Source organism: Thamnophis elegans, chromosome 10, assembly GCF_009769535.1.
Source record: "Thamnophis elegans isolate rThaEle1 chromosome 10, rThaEle1.pri, whole genome shotgun sequence".
NCBI lineage: Eukaryota > Metazoa > Chordata > Lepidosauria > Squamata > Colubridae > Thamnophis > Thamnophis elegans.
The window spans coordinates 69,196,520-69,211,818 of NC_045550.1; the positions used below are offsets into that span (position 1 = coordinate 69,196,520).

A 15,299-nucleotide genomic window follows, 5' to 3' on the forward strand; every position below is an offset into this window, starting at 1 on the left:
GGATGGATGGTTATAGTTAGGAATAGATACATAAACGATAGATAGTTAATAAAGAGACAGACATAAATACAGAGAGACAGACAGACAGAGTGATTGATTGATTGATTGATTGATTGATAGATGTGTGGGGTGGACACAGCCATCTTCTCAAACCACAGCTCAGCAGGACTCTGAAGAGGTGCCTGTTCAGCCAATGCTTTCTTTAACCAACTTGTGCCCGCATGTGTGCATATCCCCACCCACCCACCCGCCCCGCCATTAAGCAGAGCAGACGAGTGCAGTAAAGCAGCTCTCGGCTTTATCTTCCCAAAATAAAACCGTCGTGCAGGATCTGGCCGGCGGGCGCTGAGGGAGGGTCCTCAGATGTCGGAGACGGAGAGCAGCATGACGGTGGGAGAGGAGGGCGCCAGCCTGCTCCCGTGGATCTGGCCCTTCCAGTGGGGCTCCTGCACCGCCTCCGGGCTCTCTCCGGATTCCAGGATGTCGGGGACTGACAGGGAAGAGATAAATTGGGGTTACCGTTCATCGCATGAGGGACTGGGTGAAAATGGGGAGGGGTCTCCTGTCCCCCACCCTCCACACTTGTGCCCTTGGGCCAAGGCTGGGCGGTGGCCCTTTAAGACAGTGTTTCTCAACCTTGGTGACTTTAAGTCCTGTGGACTTCAACTCCCAGAATCCCCCAGCCAGCACAGCTGTGCTGGCTGGGGGATTCTGGGAGTTGAAGTCCACAGGACTTAAAGTCATCAAGGTTGAGAAACACTGCTTTAACAGCATTAAGTGGCCCAAAATCCTGGGAGGGGGTCTTCCTATTTGAGAATTTAGAGGTTAAAATAAATGGGGTGCAGCCCATTAGCAGGCGAGAGGGAAGTTTTTTTTCAGGGGGGGGGCTGTCTTTGAGTACAGGTAGTTCTCGACTTACGACCAGAACTGAACCCTAAATTTCACTTAAATTTTAAGTGATTTTTGCCCTGTTTTACCCACATTATTAAGTGTATCACTGCAGTCATTAAGCAAACCACACGGTCGTTAAGCGAATCTGGCATCCCCCCCATTGACTTGCCTGGTCAGAAGATCACAAAAGGGGAACGGTGGATTGCGCCGCCGTTGTGAAGTAAATCACATCATTTGCTAACTTCGCCACATGGTCGTTAAGTGAATCGGGCTTCCCCATTTGACTTTGCTCATCAGAAGGTTGCGAAAGGGAACCCCGGGGCGCAGCGACCGTCTTAAACATGCATCAGTTGCCAAGCGTTTGAAGTTTGATCATGTGATCGTAACCATGTTGCAACGGTCATAAGTGTGAAAAACGGTTATAACTTTGAACGGTCGCTAAATGAACAGTTTTAAGTCAAGGACTGCCTGTATAGGATCTCCTGCCTTGGCAGGGGCTGGACTAGAAGACCTCTAAGGTCCTTTCCAGCCTAGTTTGCAGGAACTTTCTGGAACTCACTTGTGATGGCCACACTTCGGTTGTTGCCATTCAGCTGCCAGAGGTTTTCTTTTTGGCTAACCTGCCAGGGCAAAAAAATAAAAATAAAAATAAAACACTCAGAAATGTCTCCCAGATCTCTTTGGATTCCCTGTAAAACTTCCAGTTTAGGAGAAGTCTATCTGTATCCTCTCCTAACTCCTGTTACTAAACCCTGTTATTCTCCTAAATCCTCCTTTCCTAAACCCTGTTACTCTCTTAAATCCTCCTCTCCTAAATCCTGCTATTTAAATCCTCCTCTCCTAAATCCCGCTACTTTCTTAAATCCTCCTCTCCAAAACCTTGTTACTCTCTTAAATCCTCCTCTCCTAAACCCTGTTACTCTCTTAAATCCTCCTCTCCTAAATCCTGCTATTTAAATCCTCCTCTCCTAAATCCCGCTACTCTCTTAAATCCTCCTCTCCTAAACCCTGTTACTCTCTTAAATCCTCCTCTCCTAAACCCTGTTACTCTCTTAAATCCTCCTCTCCTAAACCTTGTTACTCTCTTAAATCCTCCTCTCCTAAACCCTGTTACTCTCTTAAATCCTCCTCTCCTAAACCTTGTTACTCTCTTAAATCCTCCTCTCCTAAACCCTGTTACTCTCTTAAATTCTCCTCTCCTAAACCTTGTTACTCTCTTAAGTCCTCCTCTCCTAAACCCTGTTACTCTCTTAAATCCTCCTCTCCTAAACCTTGTTACTCTCTTAAATCCTCCTCTCCTAAATCCTGCTATTTAAATCCTCCTCTCCTAAACCCTGTTACTCTCTTAAATCCTCCTCTCCTAAACCCTGTTACTCTCTTAAATCCTCCTCTCCTAAAACCTGTTACTCTCTTAAATCCTCCTCTCCTAAATCCTGTTACTCTCTTAAATCCTCCTCTCCTAAACCTTGTTACTCTCTTAAATCCTCCTCTCCTAAACCCTGTTACTCTCTTAAATCCTCCTCTCCTAAATCCTGTTACTCTCTTAAATCTTCCCCTCCTAAATCCTGTTACTAAATCTTGTTACTCTCCTAAATCCTTCTCCCCTAAATCCACACACACATGCATACCCACATGACCGCAGAGAGACACACAATCCACTCACCTCCTTGGCGGTTTTCCCTGGCCAGATGTCCACGCAGGGGCGCAGGAGTCTGCCCACGGCTGCGAGCAACTGTCCCCAGGCCTTCAGCCCCTTTGGCTCGCGGGGAGAGTCTGGCAGATGGGCAGGCGGTCCGGAGTCAGGGGTGGGGGTGCCGGTGACCAAGAGGGTGGAGAAGGGCTTGGCTCCCTTTGAGCCGGTCCTTGCGGCCACCGGCCAGGCTGAGCTCCGTTGTGGCCTGCGGGAAGCAACATGTGGCTGGGGCAGTGAAAGGGATGGGGAAGGGCGATGCACGAAAGGGATCAGAGGAGAGCAAAAACTGAGCAGAGCTTGGAAATGGCGGAGGGAGATAGGGAAAGGCTGGGCTAGAGACCAGGAGAAGGACTGGGGGCTACCCGTATAAACCAAGTCCAGAGTCAGTGATCAGATCCTTGTGAACCTCTCAGACTTATAACAGTTCACTTAGTGACCGTTCAAAGTTACAACAGAACTGAAAAAAGTGACATGACTATTTTTTACACTTATGAGCATTGTCATAAATCCTCCCCTCCTAAATCCTGTTACTAAGTCTCTTACTCTCCTCAATCCTCCTCTCCTAAATCTTGTTACTCTCCTAAATCTTGTTACTCTCCTAAATCTTGTTACTCTCATAAATCCTGTTACTCTCAGAAATCCTCCTCTCCTAAATCCTGTTACTAAATCCTGTTACTCTCCTCAATCCTCCTTTCCTAAATCCTGTCACTCTCCTAAATCCTGTTACTCTCAAAAATCCTTCTCTCCTAAATCTTGTTACTCTCTTAAATCCTCCTCTCCTAAATCCTGTTACTCTCCTTAATCCTCTTCTCCTAAATCCTGTTACTAAATCTTGTTTCTCTCTTAAATCCTCCTCTCCTAAATCCTGTCATTCGCTTAAATCCTGTTACTCTCAGAAATCCTCCTCTCCTAAATCCTGTTACTCCCTTAAATCCTCCTCTCCTAAATCCTGTTACTCTCCTCAATCCTCCTCTCCTCAATCCTCTTACTAAATCTTATTTCTCTCCTAAATCGTCCTCTCTTAAATCCTGTTACTCTGTGAAATCCCCTGGTCCTAAATTCCCCTCCTGTTACTTACTTGGCATCGGGCAACTTGCACAGCGCAAAGAAATAGCTCCTCCAGGCCGAAGGATGGCTAGCAAAGGGATCCTGCGGAAAAAAACAAAGGATGGGGCAAGCATTCACTGGTTTTATTTCAGAAGATTCATTAACCCCTGGGAGCCAATTCCGGCTGGAAAAAAACACACGGGAATCCCAAATGCATGGATGCCAAAGCCCCAGGCAGCGCAAGTCACCGCTGAGCATTGGTTGGGACTAGAAGATCAAGCATGAGAGAACAGAGGGAGTCACAACTTGTGAGATGGGTAGCTAGACAGAGACAGACAACGGATGGATGGATGGATGGATGGATGGATGGATGGATGGATGGATGGATAGATAGATAGATAGATAGATAGATAGATGGATGGATGGATGAGAGGAGAAATATACATAGATTATGCAATATAATAGATAGATAGATAGATAGATAGATAGATAGATAGATAGATAGAGATGAGAGATGAGAAATATACATAGATTATGCAACATAATAGATAGATAGTTAGATAGACTAGATAGATAGATAGATAGATAGATAGATAGATAGATAGATAGATAGATAGATAGAGATAGATAGATAGATAGATAGATATAGATACATAATGATAGAGATGATAGATAGATAGATAGATAGATAGATAGATAGATAGATAGATAGATAGATAGATAGATAGATATAGATACATAATGATAGAGATGATAGATAGATAGATAGATAGATAGATAGATAGATAGATAGATAGATAGATAGATAGAGATGAGAGATGAGAAATATACATAGATTATGCAACATAATAGATAGATAGTTAGATAGACTAGATAGATAGATAGATAGATAGATAGATAGATAGATAGATAGATATAGATACATAATGATAGAGATGATAGATAGATAGATAGATAGATAGATAGATAGATAGATAGATAGATATAGATACATAATGATAGAGATGATAGATAGATAGATAGATAGATAGATAGATAGATAGATAGATAGATAGATAGATAGATAGATAGATATAGATACATAATGATAGGGATGATAGATAGATAGATAGATAGATAGATAGATAGAGATGAGAGATGAGAAATATACATAGATTATGCAACATAATAGATAGATAGTTAGATAGACTAGATAGATAGATAGATAGATAGATAGATAGATAGATAGATAGATAGATAGATAGATAGATAGATAGATATAGATACATAATGATAGAGATGATAGATAGATAGATAGATAGATAGATAGATAGATAGATAGATAGATAGATAGATAGATAGATAGATAGATAGATATAGATACATAATGATAGAGATGATAGATAGATAGATAGATAGATAGATAGATAGATAGATAGATAGATATAGATACATAATGATAGAGATGATAGATAGATAGATAGATAGATAGATAGATAGATAGATAGATAGATAGATAGATAGATAGATACAGATAAAGAGATAGAGGAGATAGATAGAACGAAAGAAAGATATAGATAGATAGATAGATAGATGATAGATAGATAGATAGATATAGATACATAATGATAGAGATGATAGATAGATAGATAGATAGATAGATAGATAGATAGATAGATATAGATACATAATGATAGAGATGATAGATAGATAGATAGATAGATAGATAGATAGATAGATAGATAGATAGATAGATAGATAGATATAGATACATAATGATAGAGATGATAGATAGATAGATAGATAGATAGATAGATAGATAGATAGATAGATACAGATAAAGAGATAGAGGAGATAGATAGAACGAAAGAAAGATATAGATAGATAGATAGATAGATGATAGATAGATAGATAGATAGATAGATAGATAGATAGATAGATAGATAGATAGATAGATAGATAGATAGATAGGAGAAATATACATAGATTATGCAACATAATAGATAGATAGATAGATAGATAGATAGATAGATAGATAGATAGATAGATAGATAGATGGATGGATGGATGGATGGATGGATGGATGGATGGATGGATGGATGGATGGATGGATGGATAGATAGATAGATAGATAGATAGATAGATAGATAGATATAGATGAGAGAGAAATAGACATAGATTATGCAGTATAATATATATAAAATGATATAGATAGATGGATGGATGGATGGATGGATGGATGGATAGATAGATGATAGATAGATAGATATGAGAAATAGACATAGATTATGCAGTGTAATATATATAAAATCACATGGATAGACAGACAGACACAGAGATATAGATAGATGCCAATAGATTAGAGAAAGAGAGAGAGAGAGAGATAGGCAGGCAGGTGGGGAGACAGACAGAAAGACAGACAGAAATGGATTAGATGGATGAAAGATAGTTAGACAGACAGACAGACAGATATCGACAGATAGACATAGAGAAATGGAATTAGATAGATGAAAGAGACAGACAGACAGATGCACCGAGGCAGCCAGCCAGCCAGAGTGAAAAGAGGAATCAGCCTAGAATTCCCTATGTAGCCACAAAGAAAGTCCAGCCCCCCCCCCCCCCTTGAGGACCCTGATCCCACTCTTAGCCAGGGCAGGGGGCTCTGTGAGAAGATTCCTGTCTGGAGGCTTTTAGCAGCTCATCCATTTAGTTGACCCTCTGTCCGTGTCTGGACTTCCACACCCAACAGAAGTGCCCCCCCCTCAGAGCTCCGGACCTCTCCCCCTCTCCCTGTCCTACGTCTCTCCTCCCCCTACTCCCATTCTCTCTCCCTCCTTCCCTCCCTCCCTCCCTCTGCCTGTCAGTCTCTCTCTCTCTCCCATTCTCCCCAAGAGGCTCACCTTGAATGTGCCTGGATCCTGAGCAGCTACAACTGTGATGATTTGGTGGGACAGCAGGATTAGCAGTGGCACGAGGGAGGAAGCAGCAGGAATGGTCAGGAGCACCCTGGCCCAGACGATCCCGTTAAGGCTGGTGTGGGAGGAGAGAGGATGACCAGGGGCAGAGTTGGGGTGGGGTGAGGTGGATGGGCGGCCTTGAGTAGCGGGTGCAGCCCCTGAGCTCAGTTTTCAGGAAACGCGGACCTGGGTGGGAGCTCCAGAGGTCAGCTGGGAGGACCTTCCGCATCTACCTGCAGAGAAGAGGCCTCCTCCTGTTAACAGGGTCACAGAAGGGACCTCAGAGGTCTTCTAGTCCAACCCATTGATCAGGCAGGAGACCCTACACCAATGGAGCCTGTCCAATCTCTTCTTAAAAACCTCCACTGTTGGATCACCCACAACCTCTGTTCCATTGATTAATTGATCAAGGTTTATAGAAGAACAGGGTCGGAGGGGGACCTTGGAGGTCTTCTAGTCCAGCCCAAACCTATACCTGTTACAGACAAGTGGTGGTCCAGTCTCTTCTTAAAAACCTTCAGTGACGGAGCAGCCAAAACTCCTGGAGAAAAAAAACTTTTCTACTGATCAATTAATATGGGTTTATCCAACAGAGTTTGGGGGTCTTTAAGTTGCTGACTCCTGAGATACACATACCCAGTTCCTGCAACCGTTCCTCATATGCTTGAGCCTCCAGTCCCCTAATCCTCTTTGTTGCTCTTCTCTGCACTCTTTCTAGAGTGAATAGCAGAGTTGGAAGGGACCTTGGAGGTCTTCTAGTCCAGCCCCCTGCCTAGGCAGGAAACCCTACACCGTTCCAGACAAATGGCTATCCTATCCAACATCTTCTTAAAGACTTCCAGTGTTGGGGCATTCACAACTTCTGGAGGCAACTTCTGTTCCACTGATTAATTACTCTAACTGTCAGGAAATTCCTCCTCTAAGTTGCTTCTCTCCTTGATTAGTTTCCACCCATTGCTTCTTGTCCTGCCTTTAAGTGTTTTGGAGAATAGCTTGACTCCCTCTTCTTTGTGGCAACCCCTGAGATATTGGAAGACTGCTATCATGTCTCCCCTGGTCCTTCTTTTCATTAAACTAGACATTCCCAGTTCCTGCAACCGTTCTTCATATGTTTTAGTCTCCAGTCCCCTAATCCTCTTTGTTGCTCTTCTCTGCACTCTTTCCAGAGTCTCCACGTCTTTTCTACATCGTGGCGACCAAAACTGAATGCCATATTCCAAGTGTGGCCTTCCCAAGGCCTTATAAAGTGGTATTAACCCTTCAGGTGATCTGGATTCTCTCCCTCTGTTGATGCAGCCTAGAACTGTGTTGGCTTTTTTGGCAGCTGCTGCCCACGGCTGGCTCCTATTTAAACGGTTCTCCACTAGGACTCCAAGATCCCTCTCACGGTTACTACTGTTGAGCAAGGTACCACCTATACTGTCCCTGTGCATTTCGTTTTTCTTGCTTAGATGCAAGAAAACACGCCTATCTCCTACCCCACTCTGGAAAGGGGCACCAACATTTTGCACTTGGGTGAGATTAGGCTGCAGCTTTGCAGGGCTGGGAATGTCCAAACCTCTTCACGCAACCTGCCTACGGTCTGGTGCGCAACAACAACCACAATACCCAGCATCCTCAGCCAACGTGCTGGTTGCAGAGGACAATTCACTACCAGAGATTGTTTTTAAAAGATGCAATCGAAGCCTTGCTGTTTTTTTTCTTTTTACCCACATCGTCTAATTTTTTTTTTAAAGAGCTGGCCACCATCTTGACTTTTTTGACCTCATTTCCCCGGCCACCGTGTGGGGGGACAAGAGAGGCTTAAGGGCCAAGGATACGTGCAGATTTTCTCCACGCCGAAGGGCTGCTGGGAGTTGAGGGCCAGGTAAGTGAAGCAGGCGAGGAGCACCGCCAGGTCGTAGCTGACGAGGAAGAGGAGGAAGAGGAGGAAGAAACGGAAGTTGTGGCAGCCGATGCAGTTATTCACCCACAGGCAGTGATGGTCGAATTCCTGCGCCGGCACCCAGAAAGAGATGGGAGGGGGGGGATGAGAAAATTGACATGGGGGGGTCTTATAGAGAAAGGGAGAAGGGCCATAGGACAGTCTCTCTCTCTCTCTCTCTTTCTCTGTCTCTCTCTTTCTCTCTCTCTCTTTCTCTGTCTCTCTGTCTCTCTCTCTCTCTCTCTGTCTCTCTCTCTGTCTCTCTCTTTCTCTCTCTCTCTCTCTGTCTCTCTCTCTGTCTCTCTCTTTCTCTCTCTGTCTCTCTGTGTCTCTCTCTCTCTCTTTCTCTCTCTGTCTCTCTCTCTCGGTTGTACGTTGTGGCGGTTGTAAAGCAGGTCACCCACATGACCAACTGGATTTTCCAACCTTTTTTTTTGCAGTGGTGGCTAAGCAAATATTACGGCCGTAAAGCGAACACTGCAGTCATTAACCGAACCAATTGTTTTATTATGGGCTGGTTTTGCCAAACAACAGACGTGCAGGTAGTCCTCGACTTACGACCACAACTGAGCCCCGAATTTCCGTTACCAAGCAAGGCAGCGGTTGGGTTTTGCCCCATCTTATGACTGTTTTTGCCTCAGTTATTAAGTGAATCACGACAATCATTGATTGTTAAGCGAATCCGTATCCCCTGTCGACTTTGCTTGTCGGAAGGTCGCAAAAGGGGATCACGTAACCCCGGGACAGTGCGACGGTCATAAATGCGAGACAAGCGTTGTGAATTTTGATCACCTGACCGTGGGAATGCTGCAGCGGTCGTGAGTGTGAAAACGGTCATAAGTCGTCTTTCCCCCGTGCTGTTGTCACTTCCAGCGGTCACTAAACGGATGGTCATAAGCCAAGGACTCCCTGCAATCACAGCCCCTGTGGGAAGGAAACCTCACAGGTGTCGGCTTTACTGCTTGGCCGGGGAGAGAAATTGTGCGTTTGTGTCTTCCGGGTGTATTTTTACCTCCACACAAATGTTGCACCAGTGACAATGGAAGGTGTGCGGCAGGCAGTACAACTGACAATGGTTGCACCAGTGTTGCTGGGGGCTGCCCAGCGTGTTGGCCTGGTTCTCCAGCTCTTCTTCGATGCCTGGGAGGGAAGGAAAGGAGACCACAAGGTGTGAAAACTGGGCTGCCCCAAAGAAGATGGAATCAAGCTATTCTCAAAGCACCTGAGGGTAGGACAAGAAGCAATGGGTGGAAACTAACCGAGGAGAGAAGCCACCTGGAATTAAGGAGAAACTTCCTAATGGGGAGGTCAATTCACCCGTGGAACTGCTGGCCACCAGAAGTTGTGAATGCTCCAACACTGGAGGTTTTTAAGAAGAGACTGGAGGGCCATTTGTCTGGGACACAAGAGTTAGGTACAAGGTCTCCTGCCTTGGGAAAGGGGTTAGACTAGAAGACCTCCAAGGTCCCTTCTAATTCTGTGAGTCTGTTAATCAAGGAGAGAAGGAAGCTTGAACTAAGGAGAAACTTCCTAACAGTGAGGACAATTAACCAGTGGACTAATGACCAGGAGACGGTGAGTTCTAGTCCCACCTTAGATATGAAAGTCAACTGGGTGACTTTGGGCCAATCACTAGGAGACGGTGAGTTCTAGTCCCACCTTAGGCATGAAAACCAGCTGGGTGACTTTGGGCCAATCACTAGACTAGAAGATGGTGAGTTCTAGTCCCAAATTAGGCATGAAAGTCAGGTGGGTGACTTTGGGCCAATCACCAGGAGACGGTGAGTTCTAGTCCCACCTTAGGCATAAAAGCCAGCTGGGTGACTTTGGACCAATCACCAGGAGACGGAGAGTTCTAGTCCCAAATTAGGCATGAAAGTCAACTGGGTGACTATGGACAAATCACTAGGAGACGGTGAGTTCTAGTCCTACCTTAGGCATGAAAGCCCGCTGGGTGACTTTGGGCCAATCACTAGGAGACGGTGAGTTCTAGTCCCACCTTAGGCATGAAAGCCAGCTGGGTGACTTTGGGCCAATCACTAGGAGACGGTGAGTTCTAGTCCTACCTTAGGCATGAAAGCCAGCTGGGTGACTATGGACAAATCACTAGGAGACGGTGAGTTCTAGTCCTACCTTAGGCTGTCCTACCTTAGGCATGAAAGCCAGCTGGGTGACTTTGGGCCAATCACTAGGAGACGGTGAGTTCTAGTCCTACCTTAGGCATGAAAGCCGACTGGGAGTCCTTGGGCCAATCACCAGGAGACGGTGAGTTCTAGTTCCATCTTAAGTATGGAAGCTGGGTGGGTGACTACCTGTAGGAAGTCCCTGCAGATAGTAGATCTCAACTAGCAGCTTCAGATTGGGACCACCAGGAAAGACATGAGGGGGTCCTTGACTTACAACCATAATAGAACCTGGCCATCATGGTTGTAAGTTGTGGCTGTCGTAAAGCAGGTCACCCACATGACCAACTTGATTTTCTAACTAAGGAGAAACTTCCTAACAGTGAGGACAATTCACCCGTGGAACAGCTTGCCACCAGAAGCCATGGATGTTCATCGCTGAACTGAAACGGTGTAGGGGTCTTCTGCTTGAGCAGGGGGCTGGACTAGAAGACCTCCAAGGTCCCTTCCGGCTGTATTCTATGCTAAGGATGCCAAAGTGGGAAGTAGGAAACCCTATTGTTAGGGGATAATTTAAGAGCTTTCCGCACCAAAAGCTGCGGGCTGGACTAGATGACCTCTAAGGCCCCCTGCAACGTTCTGCAATTCTGGGGTTATTTTGATCTCTTTCAGCAAGAGGAGTGAGATAATCGGACATTCTGTTTGCCCTAGAAATAATTTTGGCTTTTTTAAAAATGATTTTTTTTAAATATAAGAAAATATTGCTATACAGGTAGTCCTCGACTTACAACTGGCTTGCTTAGCGACCGTTCGAAGTTGCAACGGCACTGAAAAAAGTGAGCGACGACCGTTTCTCACACTTACGGCCGTTGCAGCATCCCTCTGGCCACGAGATCAAAATCCAGATGCCTGGCAACTGACTCGTAGTTACGACGGTTGGCAGCGTCCCTGGGTCAGGTGATTCCCCTTTTGCGACCTCCCGGCCAGCCAATGTCAACGGAGAAGCCAGATTCACTTAACAACCGTGCTGCTTTCTTAGCAGCAGCAGTGACTCACTTAACAACGGTGGCAAGAAAGGACACAAAATGGGGCACAAACACTTTCTTGCTTAGCAGAGGGAATTTGGGCCTGAGCAGGGGGTTGGACTAGAAGACCTCCAAGGCCCCTTCAAACTCTGTTATTCTATGGTCGTAAGTCGAGGACTACCCGCGTTGAACGAAGACGGGGAGCACCGTGGGAAAGGAGGGAGGGTTAGGGCCTCCCGCTTACCTTTATGGAGGATTCCCGTGTCCGTGAAACTGGTGAGGCAGAAGTAAAGGAGGGTCGGGATGAGGAGGTTGGCGCAGATGATGGGAAAAGCCCAGGAGACGTTCAGGCCCAGCCAGGTGCCGCTGCGGACAGCAAAGGACATTGCGGGTCTGTCACACACCCTCGACTCCCACAACCGCAGCCACTTCCCTCCAGAACGGGGTCCCTCACCTGCTCACCTGAAGGCCCCCTGGAGAGTCCCAGAAGGTGGACTTCGACTCCCAGAATTCCCCAGGCAGCCCTGCTCAGAGGACGCCAAGGAACCCCCAGTCTCCTCCTCCTCCTCCTCTCTCCACAAACACCCTTCTAGCATTGATGGGGTTACCTAGTTGGGTCATGAAATGTCTGCAGGAAAACAAGTAAGCTCAGAGAGCACCAAAGAGCAGCAGCAGCTTCTTCTTCTTCTTCTTTTTCTTCTTCTCCTTCTCCTCTTCTCCTTCTCCTCCTCCTCCCCTCCCGCTCCTCCCCCTCCCCTTCCCCCTCCTCCTCCTCTTCTTCTCCTCCTCCTCCCCCCTCCTTCCTCTTCCTGTCTCTCTTCCTCTTCTTTCCTCCTCTTCTTCTTCGACTTCTCCTCCTTCTCCTCCTCCCCTTCTTCTCCTTCTCTTCTTCTTCTCCTTCTCCTCCTCCTCCTCTTCTTCTCCTTCTTTTCTTCTCCTTCTTCTCCTTCTCTTCTTCTTCTTCTTCTCCTTCTCCTTCTCCTCCTCCTCCCTCTTCCTATCTCTCTTCCTCTTCTTTCCTCCTCCTCCTCCTCCTCCTCCTCTTCTCTTCTTCTCCTTCTCCTTCTCCTCGTCCTCTTCTTCTCCTCCTCTTCTCCTCCTCCTCTTCTTTTTCTTCTCCTCCTCCTCTTCCTCTTCTTCTCCTCCTCTCCTTCTCCTTCTCTTCATCTCCTCCTCCTTCTTCTCCTTCTCCTCCTCCTCCTTCTCTTCTTCTTCTCCTCCTCCTCCTCCTCCTCCTCCTCCTCCTCCTCCTCCTCCTCCTCCTCCATTTTAGCACTGATGGTGTTACCTATTTGGGTCATGAAACGTCTGCAGGAAAACAACCAACCTCAGAGAGTCCACGGTCCTTTTCTTTCTCTTTCTTTCTTTCTTTCTTTCTTTCTTTCTTTCTTTCTTTCTGTCTTTCTTTCTTTCCTTTCTTCCTTCCTTCCTTCCTTCCTTCCTTCCTTCCTTCCTTCCTTCCTTTCTTTCTTTCTTTCTTTCTTTCCTTCCTTCCTTCCTTCCTTCCTTCCTTCCTTCTTTCTTTTCCCTTTTTCTCCCCCTCCCCTCCTCCTCTCCCTCAAACACCCTGCCCCCTAGCACTGATGATGTTCCCTAGTTGGGCCATGAAACGCCTGCGAGGAAACGACCGATCTCAGAGACCACCCGGGAGCCCTCCTTTCACACACAACCAACCCCCCCCACCACCTCTGAGCAACCCTTGTTCCCCTCTGTCCAGCCATCTTCGGCTGGGAGCCCGCCAGGAGGAAGGCAGCCCCGCCGGGCTTCTCCCTACTCACGGGAAGGTGAAGAACACGCAGCTCAGCGCCACGAGGGTGCTGAAGTGGAAAGAGGCGAAGGATCCCGAGAAGAGCGGGTGGCACCCATCCCTGCCGGATGCCATGGCTGGAGCTCTTGGCCCAAGCCAAGTGGGGGAGCCAGGGGGAGGCCGTCGTCAGGACGAGGCGGTGACAATGGCCGTAGGAGGGGAGTGGGTGGGCTCCCTTCTGCTGTGGAATGTTCCCGGGTGGCAGTTGGAGAAGATGGTGGGACCACGGGGGGGGGGGGTGTCCTCTTCTCTGGGGCCTGTTTTGTTTCTGTTTTCCACATTTTTATTATTATTTTTAATTCTCTTCCATACCATTTTAAGTACACATCCATGGAAATGTTATTCTTCTTTGCATTTGTCATTCTTATACATTTGTTATTCCATTTAATAGATTATAATATACAATTTGGGTTGCTTGATTTACCATCCCTTCCTCCTGTTGTAACACCACCTGATTTTCCCTTTCTTTTCTCCCTCCCTCCCTTCTCTACTTCCTTCCTTCCTCCTCTCCTTCCTCTTCCTTTTTCCCTTACGTCTCTCCTACTCTTCCTCTTCCCCTTCCTACCCTCTCTCCTTCTCTTTCTCTTTCCTTCCTCCTCTCCTTCCCCTTCCTTTGTCCCTTACTTCTCCCCTACTCCTACTCTTCCCCTTCCTACCCTCTCTCCTTCTCATTATCTCGCTTCCACCCTCCTTAACTTCTTCCTTCTTTCCTCCTCTCCTTCCCCATCCTTCTTCCCTTCCCTTCCTCCTACTCCTACTTCCTCCTCCCCTTCCTACCCTCTCTCCTTCTTTCTATTCCTTCCATCTTCCTTAATGTCTTCCTTCCTTCCTCCTCTCCTTCCCCATCCTTCTTCCCTTCCCTTCCTACCCTCTCTCCTTCTCTTTCACTCCCTTCTATCTTCCTTACCTCTTCCTTCCTTCCTCCTCTCCTTCCGCATTCTTCTTCCTCTTCCTCTTTCCCTTCCTATCCTCTCTCCTTCTCTTCTCTCCCTTTCCACCCTCCTTACCTCTTCCTTCCTTCCTCCTCTCCTTCTGCATCCTTCTTCCTCTTCCCCTTCCTATCCTCTCTCCTTCTCTTCCTCTCCCTTTCCACCCTCCTTACCTCTTCCTTCCTTCCTCCTCTCCTTCCCTTTCTGTTCTGACCCCCCTCTTCGCTCGTTCACAAACGACAGCCAGACAGAACTTCAAAGGAAATATCTTTATCAGTCCCGGCTCAAGCTGGCTGCGAGCCCAAAATAAACATAGATAAAGTCTCTGGCAAAAAGTTACACAGCAAATGCAAAAACAAAACTCTTACAGCAAACCAGGTTTACAGAAAGCAAATCACTTATCCAAGTGCCTCTTTGAATCATGAACACTAGCTCGAACAGGAACGGAACTGAACTCACGAACGTTGACTTCTGCAACTAAGGCATGGCACAATCAGTCTTTTATCTGCAGGATAACAGCTGCTCATTATCCTGTATCCCGAAACAACTCACAGGTTTCTGCTGAGTCACAACACCTTTCCTACCCTCTCTCCTTCTCTTCCTCTCTCTTCCACCCTCCATACCTCTTCCTCCCCTCCTTCCCCAGCCTGGCTGGGGAATTCTGGGAGTTGAAGTCCACAAGTCTTAAAGTTCCCAAGTTTGGACACCCCTGTGTTAATAATGATGGAAGCATTTCGTATGCACGTTGGAAATGTAGGCAAAACCAAGGAACATATTATCACCACATGTGGTGATTGTGCCCCAAGGCTAAACAATATTGGAATAGAATGAGAAAATGGCTGGAAGAAATGACTAAACAGCAAATCGATATGAAACCGGAGCTCTGTCTATTGGGAACGCCTGCAAGGAAATATGACGAAAATT

At 46.5% G+C, this 15,299-nt stretch overlaps 1 protein-coding gene across 1 annotated transcript; it reads right to left on the minus strand.

Moving 5' to 3' along the window:
* Window positions 1-359: 359 nt before the first annotated feature.
* ZDHHC19 (zinc finger DHHC-type palmitoyltransferase 19) lies at window positions 360-13,521 on the minus strand. Its single transcript, XM_032224932.1, has 9 exons — window positions 13,418-13,521; window positions 11,884-12,005; window positions 9,504-9,631; window positions 8,388-8,560; window positions 6,511-6,616; window positions 3,663-3,733; window positions 2,555-2,789; window positions 1,451-1,511; window positions 360-490 (listed from the first exon to the last, which is right to left on the minus strand). The coding sequence occupies exons 1-9, from the start codon at window positions 13,519-13,521 to the stop codon at window positions 360-362; spliced, it is 1,131 nt and encodes a 376-aa protein (XP_032080823.1).
* Between the last annotated feature and the right edge of the window lie 1,778 nt (window positions 13,522-15,299).

Excerpts from the sequence above, each read along its gene's own strand:
- ZDHHC19 (XM_032224932.1), bottom strand. The coding sequence starts at position 13,521 with ATGGCATCCGGCAGGGATGGGTGCCACCCGCTCTTCTCGGGATCCTTC. Across the intron at positions 12,006-13,417 it reads TGCGTGTTCTTCACCTTCCC|CGGCACCTGGCTGGGCCTGA; the intron begins GTGAGTAGGGAG and ends TGCTGTCCGCAG. Across the intron at positions 9,632-11,883 it reads CACGGGAATCCTCCATAAAG|GCATCGAAGAAGAGCTGGAG; the intron begins GTAAGCGGGAGG and ends CTTCCCTCCCAG.